This window comes from Stylophora pistillata, unplaced genomic scaffold (genome assembly GCF_964205215.1).
Source record: "Stylophora pistillata unplaced genomic scaffold, jaStyPist1.2 SCAFFOLD_245, whole genome shotgun sequence".
Lineage (NCBI taxonomy): Eukaryota > Metazoa > Cnidaria > Anthozoa > Scleractinia > Pocilloporidae > Stylophora > Stylophora pistillata.
The window spans coordinates 140493-161283 of record NW_028290849.1 but is presented as its reverse complement, the minus strand read 5'-3'; the positions used below and the strand labels follow the sequence as shown (position 1 = coordinate 161283).

Below are 20791 nucleotides of genomic sequence, written 5' to 3'. Positions count from 1 at the left end.
AGGGTAATGGGAAACTGCTTTGGCCATCTGCCGTCCAATCGAAGCTTTCCTTCATCATCTCGGCCTAGGGGCTGCGTAGGAGGGCTATGTAAACAAAGGGAGACTCTTTTGGGCTGGATCGATCAAAAGAAATTGTCGGTTTAATACCATATTGTTCAATTATTATTTAATACGATATTGTTCGACCGTCCAAGTCATTCGAGCACCGAGAATGCACAGGCAGCCGCCGGAGCACTGGAACTTGCCCCGTCGAGGCAAGTTCCAGTGTTCGCTCGGCCAAAACACCAAAATAGCTACGTGGGGAAAATCCTCGAATGACGTCAAGAGGCTTTTTTGGGACGTCTATTTGGAGAAAATTGACGTCAATAGGTAAACAAAGTAAGGCAAGATCTATTTTGGGAAATTTGACGTAAGGTGCCCCCGTTATATATAAGTGTCCCCTGGCAAAATAAAAATAAATACATATTAAAGAAACGTACTTGAAGCCGCAGCGAGAACCTCTAAAAATGAGCCGGAAAGCTGCGATCTCCGATTATTTTTCATCCAAGAGTTCGAGTCCAGCGAACGAGGAACGAGATTCGCAGGAATTATTTCGGTAGGGGAAGCATTATTTAGTATTGTTTTCAATAGTAGAAATCGCTGTAGCATCTTGTAACACTTCCAAGAGGAATTGTTTGTTTGTTTCCACTCGGAACTCGCTGTGGCTATATACATATGCCCGGCAGCCGGGAATGGTCTTAAATAGACTAAATGCCCGGCAGTCAGAAAATCTCACCGAATTTTCACTGAAAGCTTCGATCTTTCAAGCCTCTTGAGAGTATTAAATGTTTCTTTAGCAAGGTCAAGCGACTCTAAATATTATTTTGGTTTTCTAGCTAGTTCACCATCGAAAGATGCGATCGTGGCCATACTATAAAATGGCTATCTGGTGACACTTCGAAAAAACTCGTCTCAAACCTAACAGCCAAATGAATAAAGGCCGATAGTTTCTAAAGAAAATGTTTGGGGCTGCGTCGGTGGGGGTAAGGAAATAATTTGAACATATCAACAAAGTTGAAATGGTAAATTGGCCACCGTTACGATTATAAAAGCTGACCTTTCGAGCGTTAGCCCTTCGTTCGTCGGAGCGAATCTAACAGCGAAATATTTACTTGGCGAATTCCGACTGAAAGCCTCAAGCGATCACTATAATTATTTTGCTTTTACATTGGGCGAAAAAACTGTTGGTTTTTCTTTTGTTTTGTTTCCGTTTTGTTTTGTCTTGTTTTTGTTTTATAACTATTATTATTCCGATAAAATGCTTAAAAATCGAAAAATACATTGAAATGTCTGATAAAAATTTAAGAAAAGCGAGTGCATACACACCTCGGTTCATAATAATGATAGCTATGATAATAATGCTGAACACTTCTTGGCTCAGTATTCCTGGCTTTAGCTATGATTCCCAGAAATAGCTTTCTCATTGCCTTGCTGTTATTCCTTATCATTATGCCTTACTATGATTCCTTATTATTTCCCTTACTATTATATAGCAATAATTTCCATCAAATCTTCTGCAATACAAAATATTAACAGCGAATAAAACGATGAAAAAGAACTCACTTTCGGCTCACATCTGCACCTTTTTTTTTTTTTCTTTCAAAGCGTCTGGAAAACTATAGATAACGGAGTCAAATCTGAACAGATTCAAAGTCTAATAATCTGATAAGTAAAAGCATATCTAAAACTATACAGAAAAGAGAAAGGTGAATGGCAAATCTAGAGCCCTTTTATTGTTATTATTATTATTATTATTATTATTATTATTATTATTATGATTCTCATTATTCTCGTAGATCCTCGCAAGAGAGTGACGGTAGTGGCAGAGACGACAAGAGTCCACCAAGAAGGTAAATGATATCAACTAAATGATGATGACACGTGGAACCAGGGTAAAGCCGTGAAATCTGTTCTCTGTTTTCATGACAGAGTTCAGAGAGAATTCCACTATTACGCTGAAACTTTTGAGAAAGATAGCTTACTTGACTTTTGTAAGGCATTCGACGTGAACTCGGATATTCTGGTCAAACCGCCGATTATGCCTTCTTAACCTATGGTTTCACTTCTTGGGGCAGCAGGCGTAGCTAGTTCATTTCACCGTGATTTCAAATGCATTTGGAACGAGCCTAGACAACTTAACACGATCGCGTATCTTGTTCTGTGTAGGAAAAACCAGAGAAGTCGAAAAACCAGTGGCGCTGGAGCAAGGTAGGATCCTCATGTTTTCTGTTTGTTTTTAGTAACCCAGGATCTGCGATATATCTTTGGTGTACAATTTTGTCGCGCGCACTCGGTACGTTCTGGAAATGGCCACAATCTGTATCTATTCCCATTGTTACTTGTGTAAAACAAAAAACAACAAACAAAAAGTGTGTCTGTCTTGGATTTTCAGACAGTTGCTTGACACAGAGGCTGCAGCAGAAGGTGGTAGGAGGTGGGTCAAATCGCTCCTCTACTTGGCCCATTTTTTTCTCTTTTCTCTTTTGGTAGCCGTAGGGTAATGGTCTAATAGGAGGTTTTTGCGCCGACAGAGCTGACGACCACGATGATGAGGAAGACGTGCAGACGCCCGGGGACAGGACATTTTTAGTGCCAGAAGAGGAACTTGTAGAGGAGAGCAGTCAGTCCTTTTACCGAAAACAGGAGGCACTTTCCGTCCAAAGGGACGCGGAGACTGTACAGCCATACTTTCCCTTGGCATTCGCAGAATCCCCGGACAGGCCTCTAGCCTTCAACTTTGATTTGTTCTTGCTGGACAGTCTGACGCTGCCAAGACACATAGTGCCTCGCGACTCTGATGAGGAGAGGGTCTCCAACGCACTTACCTTCGAAGACGCAGCCAGCGCAATAAGTTACTGCACACGCAGCCTAGAGATTGGGTGGAAAGACACGCTTCCTTTGCCCTCTCCGTCTGATCCAACCCAGAAGTCTCCCCGTCGCAAACATCTACTCAGAGACCTGAACAAGTGGGAACTTTTCCGACGTGACGGGGCAAAGTTGACCGAAGCCCTAACTAGCAGACAAGCGCCTTTAGACAGCAATTTAAACCTGGTTCGCTTGGACAGGTAGGTCGCTGGTTTTTTTTCATTTTCATATGATTGGATTTGATTTCCGCGTTAGGCTTAAACTCTTACCCCTTGGCTAATGGTCGGAGTATTTAGATCTCCTATTTTTTTCTCTTCTTTAAATGACTTCGTGGACAGATAGATCTAGCCCGCCGGACCTTTGGATCATTTTTTATCACCTGTTACCGGCCAGTCAGACTCGCCTAGGAAGGATGCTCAGCTTTTCCCCTGAATTAAACCAAATATGAGCAAAGCATCTACTTGCAGAGACTTTGACTCGATTAGAATGATTCCTTTTGTGGAACAATATTCCAGTTAACAACAAACATATGAAACATATTCCAGTTGATGCTAGGCAGTCAGAGCCCCTTGGCTCTTTTAGGGGCGAGCTTCAGGATTTTGACTTTAAAAGACTCTTACATGTCTTTGATGGCGAACATTATCGCACTTTTAAAATAATCTGTCCTAAATGTCGTCGGAGCTACAAACCCACTCGGTTTGTAGCTCTTAGATTCTAGTTTTTGCCTCCTTTTTGCGTGAGCGTATTAGATCTAGGGAATGGAGGGGCAATAGGATGCTTAGTTTTTTGTTTCAGTTTTTTTTTTTTTTTTTTCGGTTTCTCTTTCAGTTTTGTGTCTCTGTTTTTCGTGTACTTTGTAGAAATACTTAAGTAAATGAATCAATCCATTTCTTTCCTCAATTCTTGTTTGGTAATCCTTCGTCTCCATGTAGGTTTGGAAATATCATGGTCTGGAATGCACCTCCCTGGTCCCTGGCCAGCCCAGAATACACGCACGGCTTTCCCAGGAAGCTCGTTACGCAAGACCACGGGGGTTTTCTACCGGGCAACATAACAGTGTCGGCGAAAGCCAGTAATTTGACGTTGAGGCGACTGGCTGTGTGCGACGTGGCCTGCTTGGTAAGTCGGGCAACCACCGCGGGCTCAGGTCTCAGCAGGGCGCGACTCCTAAACCTCAGGTACGCGGCCATCAGATATCAGAGCGGAACATTCTGTCCGCAGTACCTTGCGTCCGCCATGGTGGAGTACGGCGTGAGCTTCGGCACCTTTGAAGCCCTATCGCCGGAGACCTTAGAAACGCTTCACTCCAACCTGAACCCAGCTTGGAGAGAGGGCGACGAGTCGTCAGCCGCGGAGGGATCCAGCCCTAGCAACGAGGAAGACGACGACGCCGACGAACCCCTGATAGAGTGTCCGCAAAGCGTCATGCGGGAAATCGGCAAGTCGTCCAGCGACGGCACTGCGCAACGCCAGTCCTCCCGAGAGACGGACAGACTGCTCTGCGATCTGCTCGCGCGGCTAGCTAGCCAACCTGGGCAGCAGAGTGACTCCTCGTCCGAAGGGGACGGCGGTGGGGCCGAAAGGGCAGCAGAAGCCACCACCTCCACGGCTGTCGCCGGCCTTGCCAGAAGAAAGAAGAGAAGGGCTTCCTCTGTAGGCGGTGCTAGAACCAAGGCGACGCGCACGGAAGAAAGGGCGCTGCCTGAGGGCGGACAACCAGGTAATGATAAGGCTGAAAAGCAACCGCGTTAACCAACTGCTGCCTTTTGTTTGATTGTCTGTTTTGTTCGGTTTTTTTTTTTTTTTTTTCTGTTCACATTATTTATTTATTAATTTATTTATCTATTTATCTATTTATCTATTTATTTATTTTATTTTATTTTATTATTATTATTATTTTTTTTTTTCACTTTTTAAATGACAGCTGGAGCAGGAGCGACGACCACAGGCCAAGGCGAAGGGCAGACAGCGCAAGCAGAGGCAGAGGATCGCTGGGGCCTGAGGCACTCGTCGGTGCCGGGTCTCCGAATGGAGGATTTCCCCGACGAGGAAACGTGGCAGGCCGTGTCAAACTTCTTCAGAGACCACCACCCACTTCGCCAAGAGGTAAACTTACATTCGTGATCACCGATCAGATCATCACTGTTAAACCCTGTTGGATCATTTGTGTGCCTCCTGGCGCACTGGTGATGTATATCGTCAATCTTGTTTCCCCTTCTTGTTGTCTGTCCCAACAGGAACTACAAACTGCCATGGCCAGCACAGCGGCAAATGCAGGAGGACGCGCTTGGAAAGAAGATCCGGAGGCAGTGCAAGAGGCCACCAGCCAGCGAGTCGCAGACGCGCACCGTCAAATGGTGGCCGAGAAGATGGCAAGCCTCTTTGTCATTTGCGCCGCTGCCTGTGACTGCCCAGAGGAGAGCTGTGCCCTGAAGGCCGGTCGATTTTGGCCGCAGATGGAGCCAGCAGACCCCTGTCGGCGACAACCACCATGTCCCGTCTGCAGGGTGTTTGCTCGCCACCTGGATCTCTGCCATCTCCTCGCTAGGAGCTCCACTAGCAAGGGCGCCCTCTTCAGCCGACTGCTGGCCAGTGCGGTGGCCGTCCACCAACTCTACGAGCTGGCAGTCCCCAAGTCATTGCCCCCCGGCCAGAAAACTACGAGGAAGCAGTCTGTAAAGGCCTTGCTGTGCTCCCTTTTAGAAGTGGAAAGAAATAGGTTGCAGTGCATCCGACGCATCGGGGAGCTAGCCCTGCTGGTGCCCCAGCTGCTCTGCGTTCAATTGTCCAGTGGTCGAGCGGCCTTCTGGGAACAGCTGCGGAGGGTAGCAAACACGGTCATCGCCCAACGCGGTCGACAGGCCAAACTGCTGGCTCTGGAAGCCATCCGTAAGAGGTTGCCCGACGATTCTTCCTGGAAGGACTTTCTGACCCCCTCTCTCCAAACCTGAAAAGTGTCCTATTCTAAATGGCAGTGACTGCGCCTGCGAATGACTTGGACTTTGCACGCGTTCAGATTTTTCAATTGTGTTAGGGTTAGTTTGTTTTTCTTCCTTCCTTCCTTCCTTCCTCGTTCTCGCTGTCATGTTCTGTTCGTCACTCACCGACGCGACCGATCGCCGGTCTAGGACTCTTTAGCATATAGAGGTTCGGTACTATGTTAGCTATGTTAACCATCTTGTCAAAAATGTAGGTAGTTTCGCCCTTAAGAATCTCAGGAGAAACAATCACTTCACAAGCTTTACTTTTTACCAGTTCATCAGGTTCGACGGCTAGGAATAGATCAACTGATTACAAGTACTTTTAAGTTTGAGAGGAAATTGAATGTTTTATTGTAGTGTAGCTTCTTATTTAGTTTGAAATGTGTCTCAGTATAATCATAAGTTGGCTAGATACTATTTTGTTAAGTACACGAGCCCACAAGCTTTTTACCTTGAATTGTTATCGTGTATAAATAAAGATTCTACTACTACTACTAGTTTTATTTCAGGAGGACGCTTGTAAACTGAAGCCACTCCATTAAATCTTGTTTTACAACGAAAACAACCACTGTGTGTGTGTGTGTGTATCTTAAATTGTTGCTCTAAGGGTTGGGTTTTTGATATCTACAGGTGTTTTCTTCTCTTCTATTTTTTTTTTTTTTTTTTTTTCGCAAATAGATTTGGACATATTATTTTTGGAAAATTGCAGAGCGCAATTGCATTCAAATCTATGAAAAAGAGTCATACTGAAATCAGAAAATCCAAACTCAAACATTAAATCTAAATATCTCCTTACTCAAATGATTCCAAGTCATATGTTATTAAATCATCCATATCAATCATCAACATTTTGTTACAGGTTTCAGTTCTTCATCAGTTTGGTTACAATAGTAACACCATTAGAATGGAGAGATCCATTTCATGTCAGAGTGGCAATACCAAAGGAAGGAAAGATGGGAAGAAATCTTGGGAACAGCTTACCGATGCCAAGTGGCCATGCCCAAAAAAAGTCAAACTGTAAAAATGCTGTGTAGTAGCACGACTCTTTACAGGAATTTCTAAATATCCTGGCTATGCTACCGTATTTAAGCGAAAGAGAATGTCAGATTGCTCGTTAGAAATTTCATGGCAATTCTAGGTTTGTCAGGGTCCACGAAAAAGTCAAGTTTGTGTGACTAAAACTAGAGACCTCGTTTGGGAGGTTGGAATTTTTTTGCCCTATGTACTTCTATAAATATTATCCATACCTCCCCCCCACAGAAGGGACTTTTCTTAAGACCCCCTCCCAACACTCTGGAAATTGCAATGAAGGTTCATACATTTCCTTGAGGCTTTTGGCCTTTGAGATTCCCCCCATTCCCAAGAATTTTCAACCCTCTCTTTAAGCGGAGTATGGACATTTTCTGGAACTACACAATGCCAATTGGGTTGTAGCCTTGCTTCTGCAGTCCTACAACAAATGTAAGAGGACAGAAAGCATAGGAAGTGTGTTTTTTTTTTTTTTTAATGTGAAATTGAGAAGAACATTGGCACGCCATCCACAAATGCCAGTATGAAATGACAGACCACTTTTTCACAATCAAACAGTGATTAACACAATGGTTAACACACGCTTTTAGAATGAAATAATTCATAAGTAGTTTTCCATAATCCTCCAAATTCCATTCAAACAAGCTATGATCGTATTTACACCAAGTTCCACATTCACATGGGAAAGTTTTCATTTGGCATTGTCACATTGTTTGGAACTAAACATTAGAAACTAGCTTCTTTTAATAATGTTGTAAACAACTTTGCTATTTGTTGTTCACAAAAGTAAGTGAAATAGAAATGGAGAACTTTCACTTTGCTTCCCTTGTTCATTTCATTAGCAACTCTGACTAATTTCCTTGCAAAGACACTTCCCCTCTGTCGTGTGCTTCATTTCGATCTTGTTTTTCTCACTCACATCCTTTGGGAAGGAGAATTGTGAGCATATCCGTACACACACAAAGTAATCGTGCCATGCAATACATCCTTGATCAGTTATGATCAATCCATCACTATCACTAGTAGCTTTGAGAGTTATTGTAACAGTTTCAATTCCTAGTGAAACCACTCTTGGAGCTGGCTCTGTAATTGACCATAGCCCACCACGGTTCTATTACTTGAAATCAGATTTTGCATGCTTTGCAGATCATTTCATGTTGCTGGACCTACAACAAACAAAGAAAAATTACGATTCGTGCAACATATTGCTACAACCAGCTAAAAAATTCCATGTGAGCTGTTTCCAGCAAGTACTTCTCATATTAAACCAGACATTCAGTGTAGCTTCTACAGAAAAACCCTGATCAGTCATTGCAGCTAGGACATGTATATCTAAGTCCAATTTTTGGGGCTGTAACATTTTTTAAAGGCTGACTCGACTCAGTAACTTGCCATGCCCCGAATATATCTCCGAGCGAACGTTTTGGGTCGGTAGAAAGAAATTAGACACCTCAATTAACACAATCGCAACTTACATGCTGCTTAACTGCTGCTACAAACTGCTGATTGACTCTTTCATCGCCTTCTAAAATGTCTAAAATAACTTCCAAATCGTCTCCCCATAGCAAGCGCCATCTTGTTTTGAATGTGACTTGTACCTTCAACCTCAGAGGGCTCCCATTCTTCTTACCTTTTGAACTTCTCCGGCTTTCATAGCCACTTCCCGTTCCCTCTATTAACTCTGATCAAACTTTATGATTCTCTCATAGTTAAACACCGCCTTTCACAAACTCCAGATTCTCCCAGCCGCACGCCATACATTATTCATTCTAGTCTATCGAGGGAACAGTTTTTCTAAGGCCCAGCCCTCTCGCGGCGGCCGCATCAAGCCCTCAAAAATTCAACTTTTTAGCTCATCCTCAAAGTTTATCATTCTCTCATAATTAAACAGCGCATTTCACAAACACGAGAGTGTGACAGGCGCGCGCTGCACTTTCTATACTATTGAGGGAACAGTTTTTCGAAGGCCCAGCTCTCTCGCGGCGGCTGCATTAAGCTCTCAAAAATTCAACTTTTTAGCTCATCCTCAAAGTTTATCATTCTCTCATAATTAAACAGCGCATTTCACAAACACGAGAGTGTGACAGGCGCGCGCTGCACTTTCTATACTATTGAGGGAACAGTTTTTCGAAGGCCCAGCTCTCTCGCGGCGGCTGCATTAAGCTCTCAAAAATTAAACTTTTTAGCTCATCCTCAAAGTTTATCATTCTCTCATAATTAAACAGCGCATTTCACAAACACGAGAGTGTGACAGGCGCGCGCTGCACTTTCTATACTATTGAGGGAACAGTTTTTCGAAGGCCCAGCTCTCTCGCGGCGGCTGCATTAAGCTCTCAAAAATTAAACTTTTTAGCTCATCCTCAAAGTTTATCATTCTCTCATAATTAAACAGCGCATTTCACAAACACGAGAGTGTTTACTGTTTACTGGCTATGCTACCGTATTTAAGCGAAAGAGAATGTCAGATTGCTCGTTAGAAATTTCATGGCAATTCTAGGTTTGTCAGGGTCCACGAAAAAGTCAAGTTTGTGTGACTAAAACTAGAGACCTCGTTTGGGAGGTTGGAATTTTTTTGCCCTATGTACTTCTATAAATATTATCCATACCTCCCCCCCACAGAAGGGACTTTTCTTAAGACCCCCTCCCAACACTCTGGAAATTGCAATGAAGGTTCATACATTTCCTTGAGGCTTTTGGCCTTTGAGATTCCCCCCATTCCCAAGAATTTTCAACCCTCTCTTTAAGCGGAGTATGGACATTTTCTGGAACTACACAATGCCAATTGGGTTGTAGCCTTGCTTCTGCAGTCCTACAACAAATGTAAGAGGACAGAAAGCATAGGAAGTGTTTTTTTTTTTTTTAATGTGAAATTGAGAAGAACATTTTGGCACGCCATCCACAAATGCCAGTATGAAATGACAGACCACTTTTTCACAATCAAACAGTGATTAACACAATGGTTAACACACGCTTTTAGAATGAAATCATTCATAAGTAGTTTTCCATAATCCTCCAAATTCCATTCAAACAAGCTATGATCGTATTGACACCAAGTTCCACATTCACATGGGAAAGTTTTCATTTGGCATTGTCACATTGTTTGGAACTAAACATTAGAAACTAGCTTCTTTTAATAATGTTGTAAACAACTTTGCTATTTGTTGTTCACAAAAGTAAGTGAAATAGAAATGGAGAACTTTCACTTTGCTTCCCTTGTTCATTTGATTAGCAACTCTGACTAATTTCCTTGCAAAGACACTTCCCCTCTGTTGTGTGCTTCACTTCGATCTTGTTTTTCTCACTCACATCCTTTGGGAAGGAGAATTGTGAGCATATCCGTACACACACAAAGTAGTCATGCCATGCAATACATCCTTGATCAGTTATGATCAATCCATCACTATCACTAGTAGCTTTGAGAGTTATCGTAACAGTTTCGATTCCTAGTGAAACCACTCTTGGAGCTGGCTCTGTAATTGACCATAGCCCACCACGGTTCTATTACTTGAAATCAGATTTTGCATGCTTTGTTTGAATCATTGATACAGTCAAGTTTGCCAGCCTTTAGTATTGCCATAGCTTGCTGGCTCTCCACGGTACCGGTTCTTGCATATTTCTCACACACACAAATTGTGCAGCACATGACCAGCCCTTTTGCCCCTCAGATGGTACTGTACTGGTGGGATCATTGTCACCAGAGTGAGTTCTTGCTTCTCTTACAGTAGTATGCAATGAGGCAGTCGGCAACTTTAGTCCACCATCATAATGGGGCAGCATTCCTTGACAGTCCAGTGAAGAACTGCCTAGACTTCACCGGGACTGTTGCATGATATTTCTGAAAAACTTCACCAGGTCTCAATTCTTTAAAAAACCCATCATACATTGATTTGATACCAGTGAATTCCAAACCTCTTTCCTCTGGCTGTTGAAAAGAATACTTGCTTAGTTCATCCCTCAAGCTTTTTGTAACAATTCAGTTTCATTGAATTTCCTGATTGCGGAAGCCACAACTTCAGCAAGTATGCTGACGCTCAAAGGCTGAATGGATCCTTGGTGAAGACTGCTGTGTCGTTCACACAGTCTTTGCAGATCATTTCATGTTGCTGGACCTACAACCAACAAAGAAAAATTACGATTCGTGCAACATATTGCTATAGTGAACGTTTGAAGTATCTTGGCTGGCCAACACTCGACTCGCGTCGTGAATTTCTTAGTTTAGTGCAATTATTCAAATTCATTAATGGTTTTTCAAGAGTAGACTTATATGTAATTACTTAACTTTCTCCAATAGTCGGACGAGATCTACCAACAATGTCAAAATCTGGACGCCTTATGCTCGAACAAATATCCTCAAGAACTCTTTTTGGTATAAATATATAAAAATCTGGAATGACTTGCCAAGTGACATAGTAGTTAGCTCTAGCTCTGCTAGTAAGTTTAAAAAAAAAACTGAAAGAACACATTTTTAAATAATATCAATAATATTGCACCAATATCCATTTATCAATTAACTTGTTTTTTCAATAATTTTTACCTTTACATTTTAGTTTTATTTTTATTGCATATTGCTTTTATTCTGGGGGCTGCCGTCAATGAGAATTGAGTTCCTCTCTGGCTTGACCCTTTTTGCCTTTTTGCATCTCGATGTTATTTCTATTGTTATCTGTCTGTATTATTATTATTATTATTATTATTATTATCTTATTATTTAGGCAAATGAAGTTATTATAAATAAATAAATAAATAAATAAATAAAATTCCATGTGAGCTGTTTCCAGCAAGTACTTCTCATATGAAACCAGACATTCAGTGTAGCTTCTACAGAAAAACCCTGATCAGTCATTGCAGCTAGGACATGTATATCTAAGTCCAATTTTTGGGGCTGTAACATTTTTAAAAGGCTGACTCGACTCAGTAACTTGCCATGCCCCGAATATACCACCGAGCGAACGTTTTGGGTCGGTAGAAAGAAATTACACACCTAAATTAGCACAATCGCAACTTACATGCTGCTTAACTGCTGCTACAAACTGCTGATTGACTCTTTCATCACCTTCTAAAATGTCTAAAATAACTTCCAAATCGTCTCCCCATAGCAAGCGCCATCTTGTTTTGAATGTGACTTCTACCTTCAACCTCAGAGGGCTCCCATTGTTCTTATACTTTGAACTTCTCCGGCTTTCATAACCACTTCCCGTTCCCTCTATTAATTCTGATCAAACTTTATGATTCTCTCATAACTAAACACCGCCTTTCACAAACTCCAGATTCTCCCAGCCGCACGCCATACATTATTCATTCTAGTCTATCGAGGGAAGTTTTTCTAAGCCCCAGCCCTCTCGCGGCGGCCGCATCAAGGCCTCAAAAATTCAACTTTTTAGCTCATCCTCAAAGTTTATCATTCTCTCATAATTAAACAGCGCATTTCACAAACACGAGAGTGTGACAGGCGCGCGCTACACTTTCTATACTATTGAGGGAACAGTTTTTCGAAGCCTCAGCTCTCTCGCGGCGCCTGCATTAAGCTCTCAAAAATTCAACTTTTTAGCTCATCCTCAAAGTTTATCATTCTCTCATAATTAAACAGCGCATTTCACAAACACGAGAGTGTGACAGGCGCGCGCTGCACTTTCTATACTATTGAGGGAACAGTTTTTCGAAGGCCCAGCTCTCTCGCGGCGGCTGCATTAAGCTCTCAAAAATTAAACTTTTTAGCTCATCCTCAAAGTTTATCATTCTCTCATAATTAAACAGCGCATTTCACAAACACGAGAGTGTTTACTGTTTACTGGCTATGCTACCGTATTTAAGCGAAAGAGAATGTCAGATTGCTCGTTAGAAATTTCATGGCAATTCTAGGTTTGTCAGGGTCCACGAAAAAGTCAAGTTTGTGTGACTAAAACTAGAGACCTCGTTTGGGAGGTTGGAATTTTTTTGCCCTATGTACTTCTATAAATATTATCCATACCTCCCCCCCACAGAAGGGACTTTTCTTAAGACCCCCTCCCAACACTCTGGAAATTGCAATGAAGGTTCATACATTTCCTTGAGGCTTTTGGCCTTTGAGATTCCCCCCATTCCCAAGAATTTTCAACCCTCTCTTTAAGCGGAGTATGGACATTTTCTGGAACTACACAATGCCAATTAGGTTGTAGCCTTGCTTCTGCAGTCCTACAACAAATGTAAGAGGACAGAAAGCATAGGAAGTGTTTTTTTTTTTTTTAATGTGAAATTGAGAAGAACATTTTGGCACGCCATCCACAAATGCCAGTATGAAATGACAGACCACTTTTTCACAATCAAACAGTGATTAACACAATGGTTAACACACGTTTTTAGAATGAAATCATTCATAAGTAGTTTTCCATAATCCTCCAAATTCCATTCAAACAAGCTATGATCGTATTGACACCAAGTTCCACATTCACATGGGAAAGTTTTCATTTGGCATTGTCACATTGTTTGGAACTAAACATTAGAAACTAGCTTCTTTTAATAATGTTGTAAACAACTTTGCTATTTGTTGTTCACAAAAGTAAGTGAAATAGAAATGGAGAACTTTCACTTTGCTTCCCTTGTTCATTTGATTAGCAACTCTGACTAATTTCCTTGCAAAGACACTTCCCCTCTGTTGTGTGCTTCACTTCGATCTTGTTTTTCTCACTCACATCCTTTGGGAAGGAGAATTGTGAGCATATCCGTACACACACAAAGTAGTCATGCCATGCAATACATCCTTGATCAGTTATGATCAATCCATCACTATCACTAGTAGCTTTGAGAGTTATCGTAACAGTTTCGATTCCTAGTGAAACCACTCTTGGAGCTGGCTCTGTAATTGACCATAGCCCACCACGGTTCTATTACTTGAAATCAGATTTTGCATGCTTTGTTTGAATCATTGATACAGTCAAGTTTGCCAGCCTTTAGTATTGCCATAGCTTGCTGGCTCTCCACGGTACCGGTTCTTGCATATTTCTCACACACACAAATTGTGCAGCACATGACCAGCCCTTTTGCCCCTCAGATGGTACTGTACTGGTGGGATCATTGTCACCAGAGTGAGTTCTTGCTTCTCTTACAGTAGTATGCAATGAGGCAGTCGGCAACTTTAGTCCACCATCATAATGGGGCAGCATTCCTTGACAGTCCAGTGAAGAACTGCCTAGACTTCACCGGGACTGTTGCATGATATTTCTGAAAAACTTCACCAGGTCTCAATTCTTTAAAAAACCCATCATACATTGATTTGATACCAGTGAATTCCAAACCTCTTTCCTCTGGCTGTTGAAAAGAATACTTGCTTAGTTCATCCCTCAAGCTTTTTGTAACAATTCAGTTTCATTGAATTTCCTGATTGCGGAAGCCACAACTTCAGCAAGTATGCTGACGCTCAAAGGCTGAATGGATCCTTGGTGAAGACTGCTGTGTCGTTCACACAGTCTTTGCAGATCATTTCATGTTGCTGGACCTACAACCAACAAAGAAAAATTACGATTCGTGCAACATATTGCTATAGTGAACGTTTGAAGTATCTTGGCTGGCCAACACTCGACTCGCGTCGTGAATTTCTTAGTTTAGTGCAATTATTCAAATTCATTAATGGTTTTTCAAGAGTAGACTTATATGTAATTACTTAACTTTCTCCAATAGTCGGACGAGATCTACCAACAATGTCAAAATCTGGACGCCTTATGCTCGAACAAATATCCTCAAGAACTCTTTTTGGTATAAATATATAAAAATCTGGAATGACTTGCCAAGTGACATAGTAGTTAGCTCTAGCTCTGCTAGTAAGTTTAAAAAAAAAACTGAAAGAACACATTTTTAAATAATATCAATAATATTGCACCAATATCCATTTATCAATTAACTTGTTTTTTCAATAATTTTTACCTTTACATTTTAGTTTTATTTTTATTGCATATTGCTTTTATTCTGGGGGCTGCCGTCAATGAGAATTGAGTTCCTCTCTGGCTTGACCCTTTTTGCCTTTTTGCATCTCGATGTTATTTCTATTGTTATCTGTCTGTATTATTATTATTATTATTATTATTATTATCTTATTATTTAGGCAAATGAAGTTATTATAAATAAATAAATAAATAAATAAATAAATAAAATTCCATGTGAGCTGTTTCCAGCAAGTACTTCTCATATGAAACCAGACATTCAGTGTAGCTTCTACAGAAAAACCCTGATCAGTCATTGCAGCTAGGACATGTATATCTAAGTCCAATTTTTGGGGCTGTAACATTTTTAAAAGGCTGACTCGACTCAGTAACTTGCCATGCCCCGAATATACCACCGAGCGAACGTTTTGGGTCGGTAGAAAGAAATTACACACCTAAATTAGCACAATCGCAACTTACATGCTGCTTAACTGCTGCTACAAACTGCTGATTGACTCTTTCATCACCTTCTAAAATGTCTAAAATAACTTCCAAATCGTCTCCCCATAGCAAGCGCCATCTTGTTTTGAATGTGACTTCTACCTTCAACCTCAGAGGGCTCCCATTGTTCTTATACTTTGAACTTCTCCGGCTTTCATAACCACTTCCCGTTCCCTCTATTAATTCTGATCAAACTTTATGATTCTCTCATAACTAAACACCGCCTTTCACAAACTCCAGATTCTCCCAGCCGCACGCCATACATTATTCATTCTAGTCTATCGAGGGAAGTTTTTCTAAGCCCCAGCCCTCTCGCGGCGGCCGCATCAAGGCCTCAAAAATTCAACTTTTTAGCTCATCCTCAAAGTTTATCATTCTCTCATAATTAAACAGCGCATTTCACAAACACGAGAGTGTGACAGGCGCGCGCTACACTTTCTATACTATTGAGGGAACAGTTTTTAGAAGCCTCAGCTCTCTCGCGGCGCCTGCATTAAGCTCTCAAAAATTCAACTTTTTGTCCAATCGTCAAACCCCAGGGGACGACACAGCCCCACTTTAAAAAGTCCATGATCTCACCTAATCGGCCTCTATTCCTTCCAAACGCTGCCGACTGAACACCGCAAAAGACAACTCAAGGGTTAAAACAATCTCTTCTCCCATCCTAAGAGAGAAAAACCAGCGGGAAAAAAAGATGGCCTCTCTCGTAGACCTGTGCTATGCTTCCGACGACGACGAATCACAGATCCTAGACTTTCACGATCAAACCACGCAACATCCTCCGACTTCGACTTCGACTTCGAATTTATCGCCTGTAAGCCACGAGGCACAGGCAACGCAGCAAAAATCACCACAACCAGATTGCCTTGGCCAATTGGACAGCCCGCACCATTTGACTCCTACACCTACCCGGAAAAAACTCACCTACGCCCTAAGTCCGCGAGATATCCCACCCGATGTGGACGTCTTTCTGGATGCTGTTTGCAATTACTTCACTAGAGCGGTGAACCTTGAACGACAAAGTGCAGCCGTCGCGCAGTCCACTTTCCTCAAAGCGCGTGAGCGCATGATGTGTAAGTCACTACATGAACACTTATTATTCGCAGTCAATTACCTTGCTAGCTTATTCGCATTCAAATATCTTGCTCGCAAGCAAGTAAGCAACACACACGTGCGTCACACCTGACCTGATTTTCTGTTTTTCTGTTTCATCTCAAGGCTACCTTGGATTTTTGAAGAGATATCTCGGAATGGACCTAGCACCAGATGTTTTTCTCCGCCTAAGTCTCATGGAACAATATTTCAACTTTCTCAGGGTGAGTGCAGATTTGAATTTTGGCAATTGTTTCTTGTCGCCTTTAGGAAATAACTTTGCCGACAAAAACTGCAAAACTGTCTCAAGCCATCTGATAGGACGGCAACAAAGGTAAAAGAAAAGGAAAAATCAGAGATTGTGCCATATTTTCAGGCTTAAATTGTGCAGCAAGATACAACCGTTGTGCCCCATAAATCATTCGAGTTTTTCAGGCTTCATTGCTTTTGTTTGACCAGCTTTCAAAAGACGTTCTTGTCTTGCAAGTTTGCAGCTTGTTCAACGTCAGCAATATTTTTAACTCGGCCAATGCCCTACTGGTCTCCCCGCAGCCGTCACGTTTCGCGCGGCGAGACACGTGCTTGCTTGAGACAAAAAGGACACCTTGACAAATATGACATGACGCCCTTAGACCGCTGACCATAATGCTTGTCTCTTGAATCAAAATGGCTGCCGGAACTACTTCGCCGGTCAGTTTAGCTCTGCCAATTTCTCTCACTTGTTTTTTGGTTGTACGTGACCTGGATTTACTCAAATGTTGTTGCTAGGACGAGAGGCAATGCAGTTCGGCGACAATTTCAAACCACGTGAGCTCACTGCTTTATGCGGTGAAGTTTCTGCATAAGGAACACGGTCCTGGTTTCAAGGATGTACAAATGATTCGTCAGTTGAGAGCACAGGCAACGATATTTCAAAAGCAAGGCGACAGAGAACGGCCTTCGTCGCGAGAAGAGTTCGAAGCCCTAAATCGCTGGCTACCCTGGTGAGTTCTCTTTTGTTCTTTTGAGCCAGTACCTGTAAACTGGCAAATTAATAATTTTAGCAATGATACTGGTATACTGTAGGGACCAATGGATTTGTTATTGTCCATTTGAGATATGTATCAATCAACTTGAACTGAAGTAACAGGGGAATCAGGAAAATTGCCCTTCAGAAAAGCAGTTGGAGAGCAGTTCCCACATGGAATGTCTTTGTCAGTGTTTTCTAGCTACATTCCCACAGAGAAAGTATTAAAGATGTTAGCATTAGCACAGGGATTGTCAACAGTTTTACCACTTTCAAGAATACTGGGAAATGTAATCAGCTTTTACTTTACCAATGTTGATGATTGATATCTAATTCCAGACCATGTTTTTCTCATATTCATCTTATTACACAAAAAGTCATTTTTAAAATCATCGGATTTGCTAGCTATAATTTTTTTCTTTGACAACACTATTCCTGAAGTTCTTACGAAGATACATCAGATTAGGATTTGAATGTGGACACCTATGGATCTGGGAATAGAGCTTATCTCTGTATTGTATTTTGGCAAGAATGCATTTAGTGATACCGGGCTTGGTAGACGACTTGATTTTGCGTTTGGAGAGCTTTCGACACGGTGCATGATAATTTACAAGTTGAGATATCTGATCATAGCAAAATATTGAATCTAGTGTTGGCATCTATAACGATCACTTGAGATGTTATTCCAGATCTAGACGTGAAAATTAAGTCATTGATAAATTTCTCTTCACCGAGTTTGGAAAAGTCATTTTTATAATAGTTTAAAACTTTATATAGTCTACATGTGAGCAGGCTAACAATTGTGCATGACATTGCAATATTTTTTGTTAGAATTTTAGAATTACATCTTCAGAAACTATTTCCTATGATAACCAAATTATCATACACACAGGATTTGCATCATAAATTTCCTTTAGAATGATCACACCTAACTTCCAAAATTCTAGAGAATTTCCTGCTATTGCTCGATTCCTTATAAAAGAAGTACAGTTAGTTAGTTTAACTCAGTAGTTCAGAGTGTCCAGACCAGCACTTACTAGCTCAGAACCTCTTGGTCACAGAAAAAGTAACTCCAGTACATGTAACCTCAAGGTAGTGACCTATTCTACTGAGGATTTGGTATGTCACATTTGACCTATTATTGCATGTCTTACAGTTTGAGTTCAAGAATAATATGCTTCATGTGTACTTATCTCAATCCAATTGTTTAGTCTTTGCTTGAGTCCTTATATTAGTTGATTCATGTTCAAAATGTGTCAAGATTGCATTCAGCTTTCAGAACCTTGCATTTATCTGTATACTTGACTTAAAGTTCATTGGTGAAATCAGATATCTCACTACAGTCTTCATTCTTTAGTCCATCAGTAATGACAGATGTTGTCCTGTCACTGAATGAGATTCTACCAGTCTTCCTAGTTTTAAGTCGAAGGAAAATATGAAATTGTGATTGAAATAATTCAGTCTGAGATTGTGTACGATCAGGAATTGAGGAAGATGATTAGAGACTAGATTACCACTGATGGCATTCATAGCATGACTATTTGCAAATATATTATCAATGAAGGTTGCTGATCTTTAAGTAATACGTGTTGATTGTGAGATGCAAGGTACAAGAGAAAAGGAGTTTAGCATTAGCAAGAAATCATTGGACTCAGGATGACTTTCACAATTGAATAAGTTTATATGAAAATCACCCATAATGAAGAGGGACTTATTTACCCTAGTTAGCCGAGATAAAGTTGACTCGAGATGTTCTCTGAACCTTAGGGGTAGAGGAATGGTGTCTATAGGTACAAGGACGAAAAACATTTTTGACTTTTCTATCAATTATGTGGACTTTCTTTGTCGATTCTAAGTCAGCCTCGTCGTTCAATCTTTTAGGGACGAGGTTGTGGCTGCCGTCTCACTCCAACGCGAACGCTTTCAATTGAGCTGGGAGGTCAACATGAAAGCCAGGGAAAGCTGCAACTTGGTCCTTTTAAGCCTGTATGTTTTCATTCCACCATCCCGGGGTCTTGAGATGCGAACTCTTCGAATTGTCACAGAGCCAGACAGCTTGGAGGCACGACAGCGGAAGGAACAAAATCTGCTGGTGATGAGGGAAGATTCGATTGTGCTCCACTTTAATGATTACAAAACCAAAAGCTCCTGTGGACGGGATGAGCTAACTCTGCAGGTGAGATAAGGACTCAGTTTTTAAGAAAGCCCGAAACGCTCTTGTGGCGCTGATGAAAAGAACATTTGTACCAGTTGCAAAGTCTTTGCAAACAATGTGCTTTCCAAACATATAGTTTTTATGCCAGCTCAAGGGAAAAAAGAAATGGACAGCATGTGTTGTTAACATTTGCCAAGTTGCAGCCGGCAAGGGAATTGGGTAGCTAGTTATTTATTTATTTTCTTACGATTATGAAGGATCATTGTAGATTTTGCCGATTTCACATGAACAAAGACACCATACTCATTACTGTGCGAAGAATTTTCCCATCGCTTTCTAAAAAAGGGGAAGTCAACTGAAAAAGGATCTGTCCTTCTTTTTTTAGCCTGGCCACGAGCTGTACAAAGTTCTTGCAAATTACATCAAGGAGTTTCGTCCACGCCTTACAAAGGAGGAAAGTGGGAACTTTTTGCTTTTGGTAAGTAGATTCAACTTATCCCCCGAAACTGGACAATATTCATGAGAACCCTTCAACTCATCACCTTCAACTGGAAAATAGCATGCCACCCTAACCCTAACCCTAACCCTAACCCTAACCCTAGCTATCTAGTGCACGCGGGAATCCATTTTAGCCGCGTGGTGATGTGTTTCGTGGAAGTGGCAGGCGTGAGTACAAGGCTCACCGCCTTCTTTAGCACAGCCTCCCACTCTCACGCATGCCACTCCGTCGCCCGTGATATACCGGAGTTAAGCGTCTATTGTCGAGGTTCCCCTGGGTCTAGTGCACCTGGGATTTCATTTTGGAGGCGTTGTCATGCGTTTCGTGGAAGTGGCAGGCGTGAGTACAAGGCTCACCGCCTTCTGTAGCACATGTGCCTCATAGTGCACAGCCTCTCACTCGAAGGCGTGCCTGCAGGGCTGCCGTGATCTGGCAGGAGGTGCGCGCCTACTCTCCAACTCCCCTGGGAGTATCTAGTGCACGCGGGAATCCATTTTAGCCGCGTGGTGATGTGTTTCGTGGAAGTGGCAGGCGTGAGTACAAGGCTCACCGCCTTCTTTAGCACAGCCTCCCACTCAAACGCAGGCCACTCCGTCGCCCGTGATATCCCGGAGTTGCGCGTCTATTGCCGAGGTTCCCCTGGGTATAGTGCACCTGGGATTTCATTTTGAAGGCGTTGTCATGCGTTTCGTGGAAGTGGCAGGCGTGAGTACAAGGCTCACCGCCTTCTTT

General features: G+C 41.9%; 2 protein-coding genes and 3 long non-coding RNA genes across 6 annotated transcripts; 2 read left to right on the top strand and 3 right to left on the bottom strand.

Annotated features, from left to right (window-relative positions):
* The first annotated feature begins 2594 nt into the window (after window positions 1-2594).
* LOC148715790 (uncharacterized) lies at window positions 2595-5895 on the top strand. Its single transcript, XM_088746520.1, has 3 exons — window positions 2595-3104; window positions 3837-4624; window positions 4829-5895. Exons 2-3 carry the CDS (start codon window positions 3850-3852, stop codon window positions 5026-5028), a joined length of 975 nt encoding a protein of 324 aa, XP_088602646.1. The 5' UTR covers window positions 2595-3104; window positions 3837-3849; the 3' UTR covers window positions 5029-5895.
* A 786-nt stretch (window positions 5896-6681) lies between these two features.
* On the bottom strand, window positions 6682-8534 carry LOC148715789 (uncharacterized). The gene is made up of 2 exons (XR_015995855.1): window positions 8390-8534; window positions 6682-8080 (listed from the first exon to the last, which is right to left on the bottom strand). It is a non-coding gene; the product is annotated as an uncharacterized LOC148715789 (long non-coding RNA).
* Window positions 8535-9975: 1441 nt separating this feature from the next.
* Window positions 9976-12255, bottom strand: LOC148715788 (uncharacterized). The gene is made up of 2 exons (XR_015995857.1): window positions 11921-12255; window positions 9976-11023 (listed from the first exon to the last, which is right to left on the bottom strand). It is a non-coding gene; the product is annotated as an uncharacterized LOC148715788 (long non-coding RNA).
* An 861-nt stretch (window positions 12256-13116) lies between these two features.
* Window positions 13117-15621, bottom strand: LOC148715787 (uncharacterized). Its single transcript, XR_015995856.1, has 2 exons — window positions 15287-15621; window positions 13117-14385 (listed from the first exon to the last, which is right to left on the bottom strand). It is a non-coding gene; the product is annotated as an uncharacterized LOC148715787 (long non-coding RNA).
* An 876-nt stretch (window positions 15622-16497) lies between these two features.
* On the top strand, window positions 16498-20141 carry LOC148715786 (uncharacterized). Of its 2 annotated transcripts, none has more exons than XM_088746523.1 (4): window positions 16498-16623; window positions 17168-17382; window positions 19287-19581; window positions 19946-20141. In XM_088746523.1, the coding sequence occupies exons 1-4, from the start codon at window positions 16558-16560 to the stop codon at window positions 20081-20083; spliced, it is 714 nt and encodes a 237-aa protein (XP_088602649.1). In that variant the 5' UTR covers window positions 16498-16557; the 3' UTR covers window positions 20084-20141. The 2 variants fall into 2 exon arrangements, with proteins under 2 accessions (XP_088602649.1, XP_088602650.1); XM_088746524.1 differs by lacking the exon at window positions 16498-16623 and adding an exon at window positions 17051-17089 and having other exon boundaries at window positions 19946-20140.
* The last annotated feature ends 650 nt before the right edge of the window (window positions 20142-20791 follow it).

Bases quoted from the DNA above. Each gene is read 5' to 3' on its own strand.
- LOC148715790 (XM_088746520.1), top strand. From the start codon at position 3,850: ATGGTCTGGAATGCACCTCCCTGGTCCCTGGCCAGCCCAGAATACACG. The intron at 4,625-4,828 runs GTAATGATAAGG...TTTAAATGACAG, and splicing joins GCCTGAGGGCGGACAACCAG to CTGGAGCAGGAGCGACGACC.
- LOC148715786 (XM_088746523.1), top strand. From the start codon at position 16,558: ATGGACCTAGCACCAGATGTTTTTCTCCGCCTAAGTCTCATGGAACAA. The intron at 16,624-17,167 runs GTGAGTGCAGAT...TGTTGTTGCTAG, and splicing joins AATATTTCAACTTTCTCAGG to GACGAGAGGCAATGCAGTTC. The intron at 19,582-19,945 runs GTGAGATAAGGA...TTCTTTTTTTAG, and splicing joins GGGATGAGCTAACTCTGCAG to CCTGGCCACGAGCTGTACAA.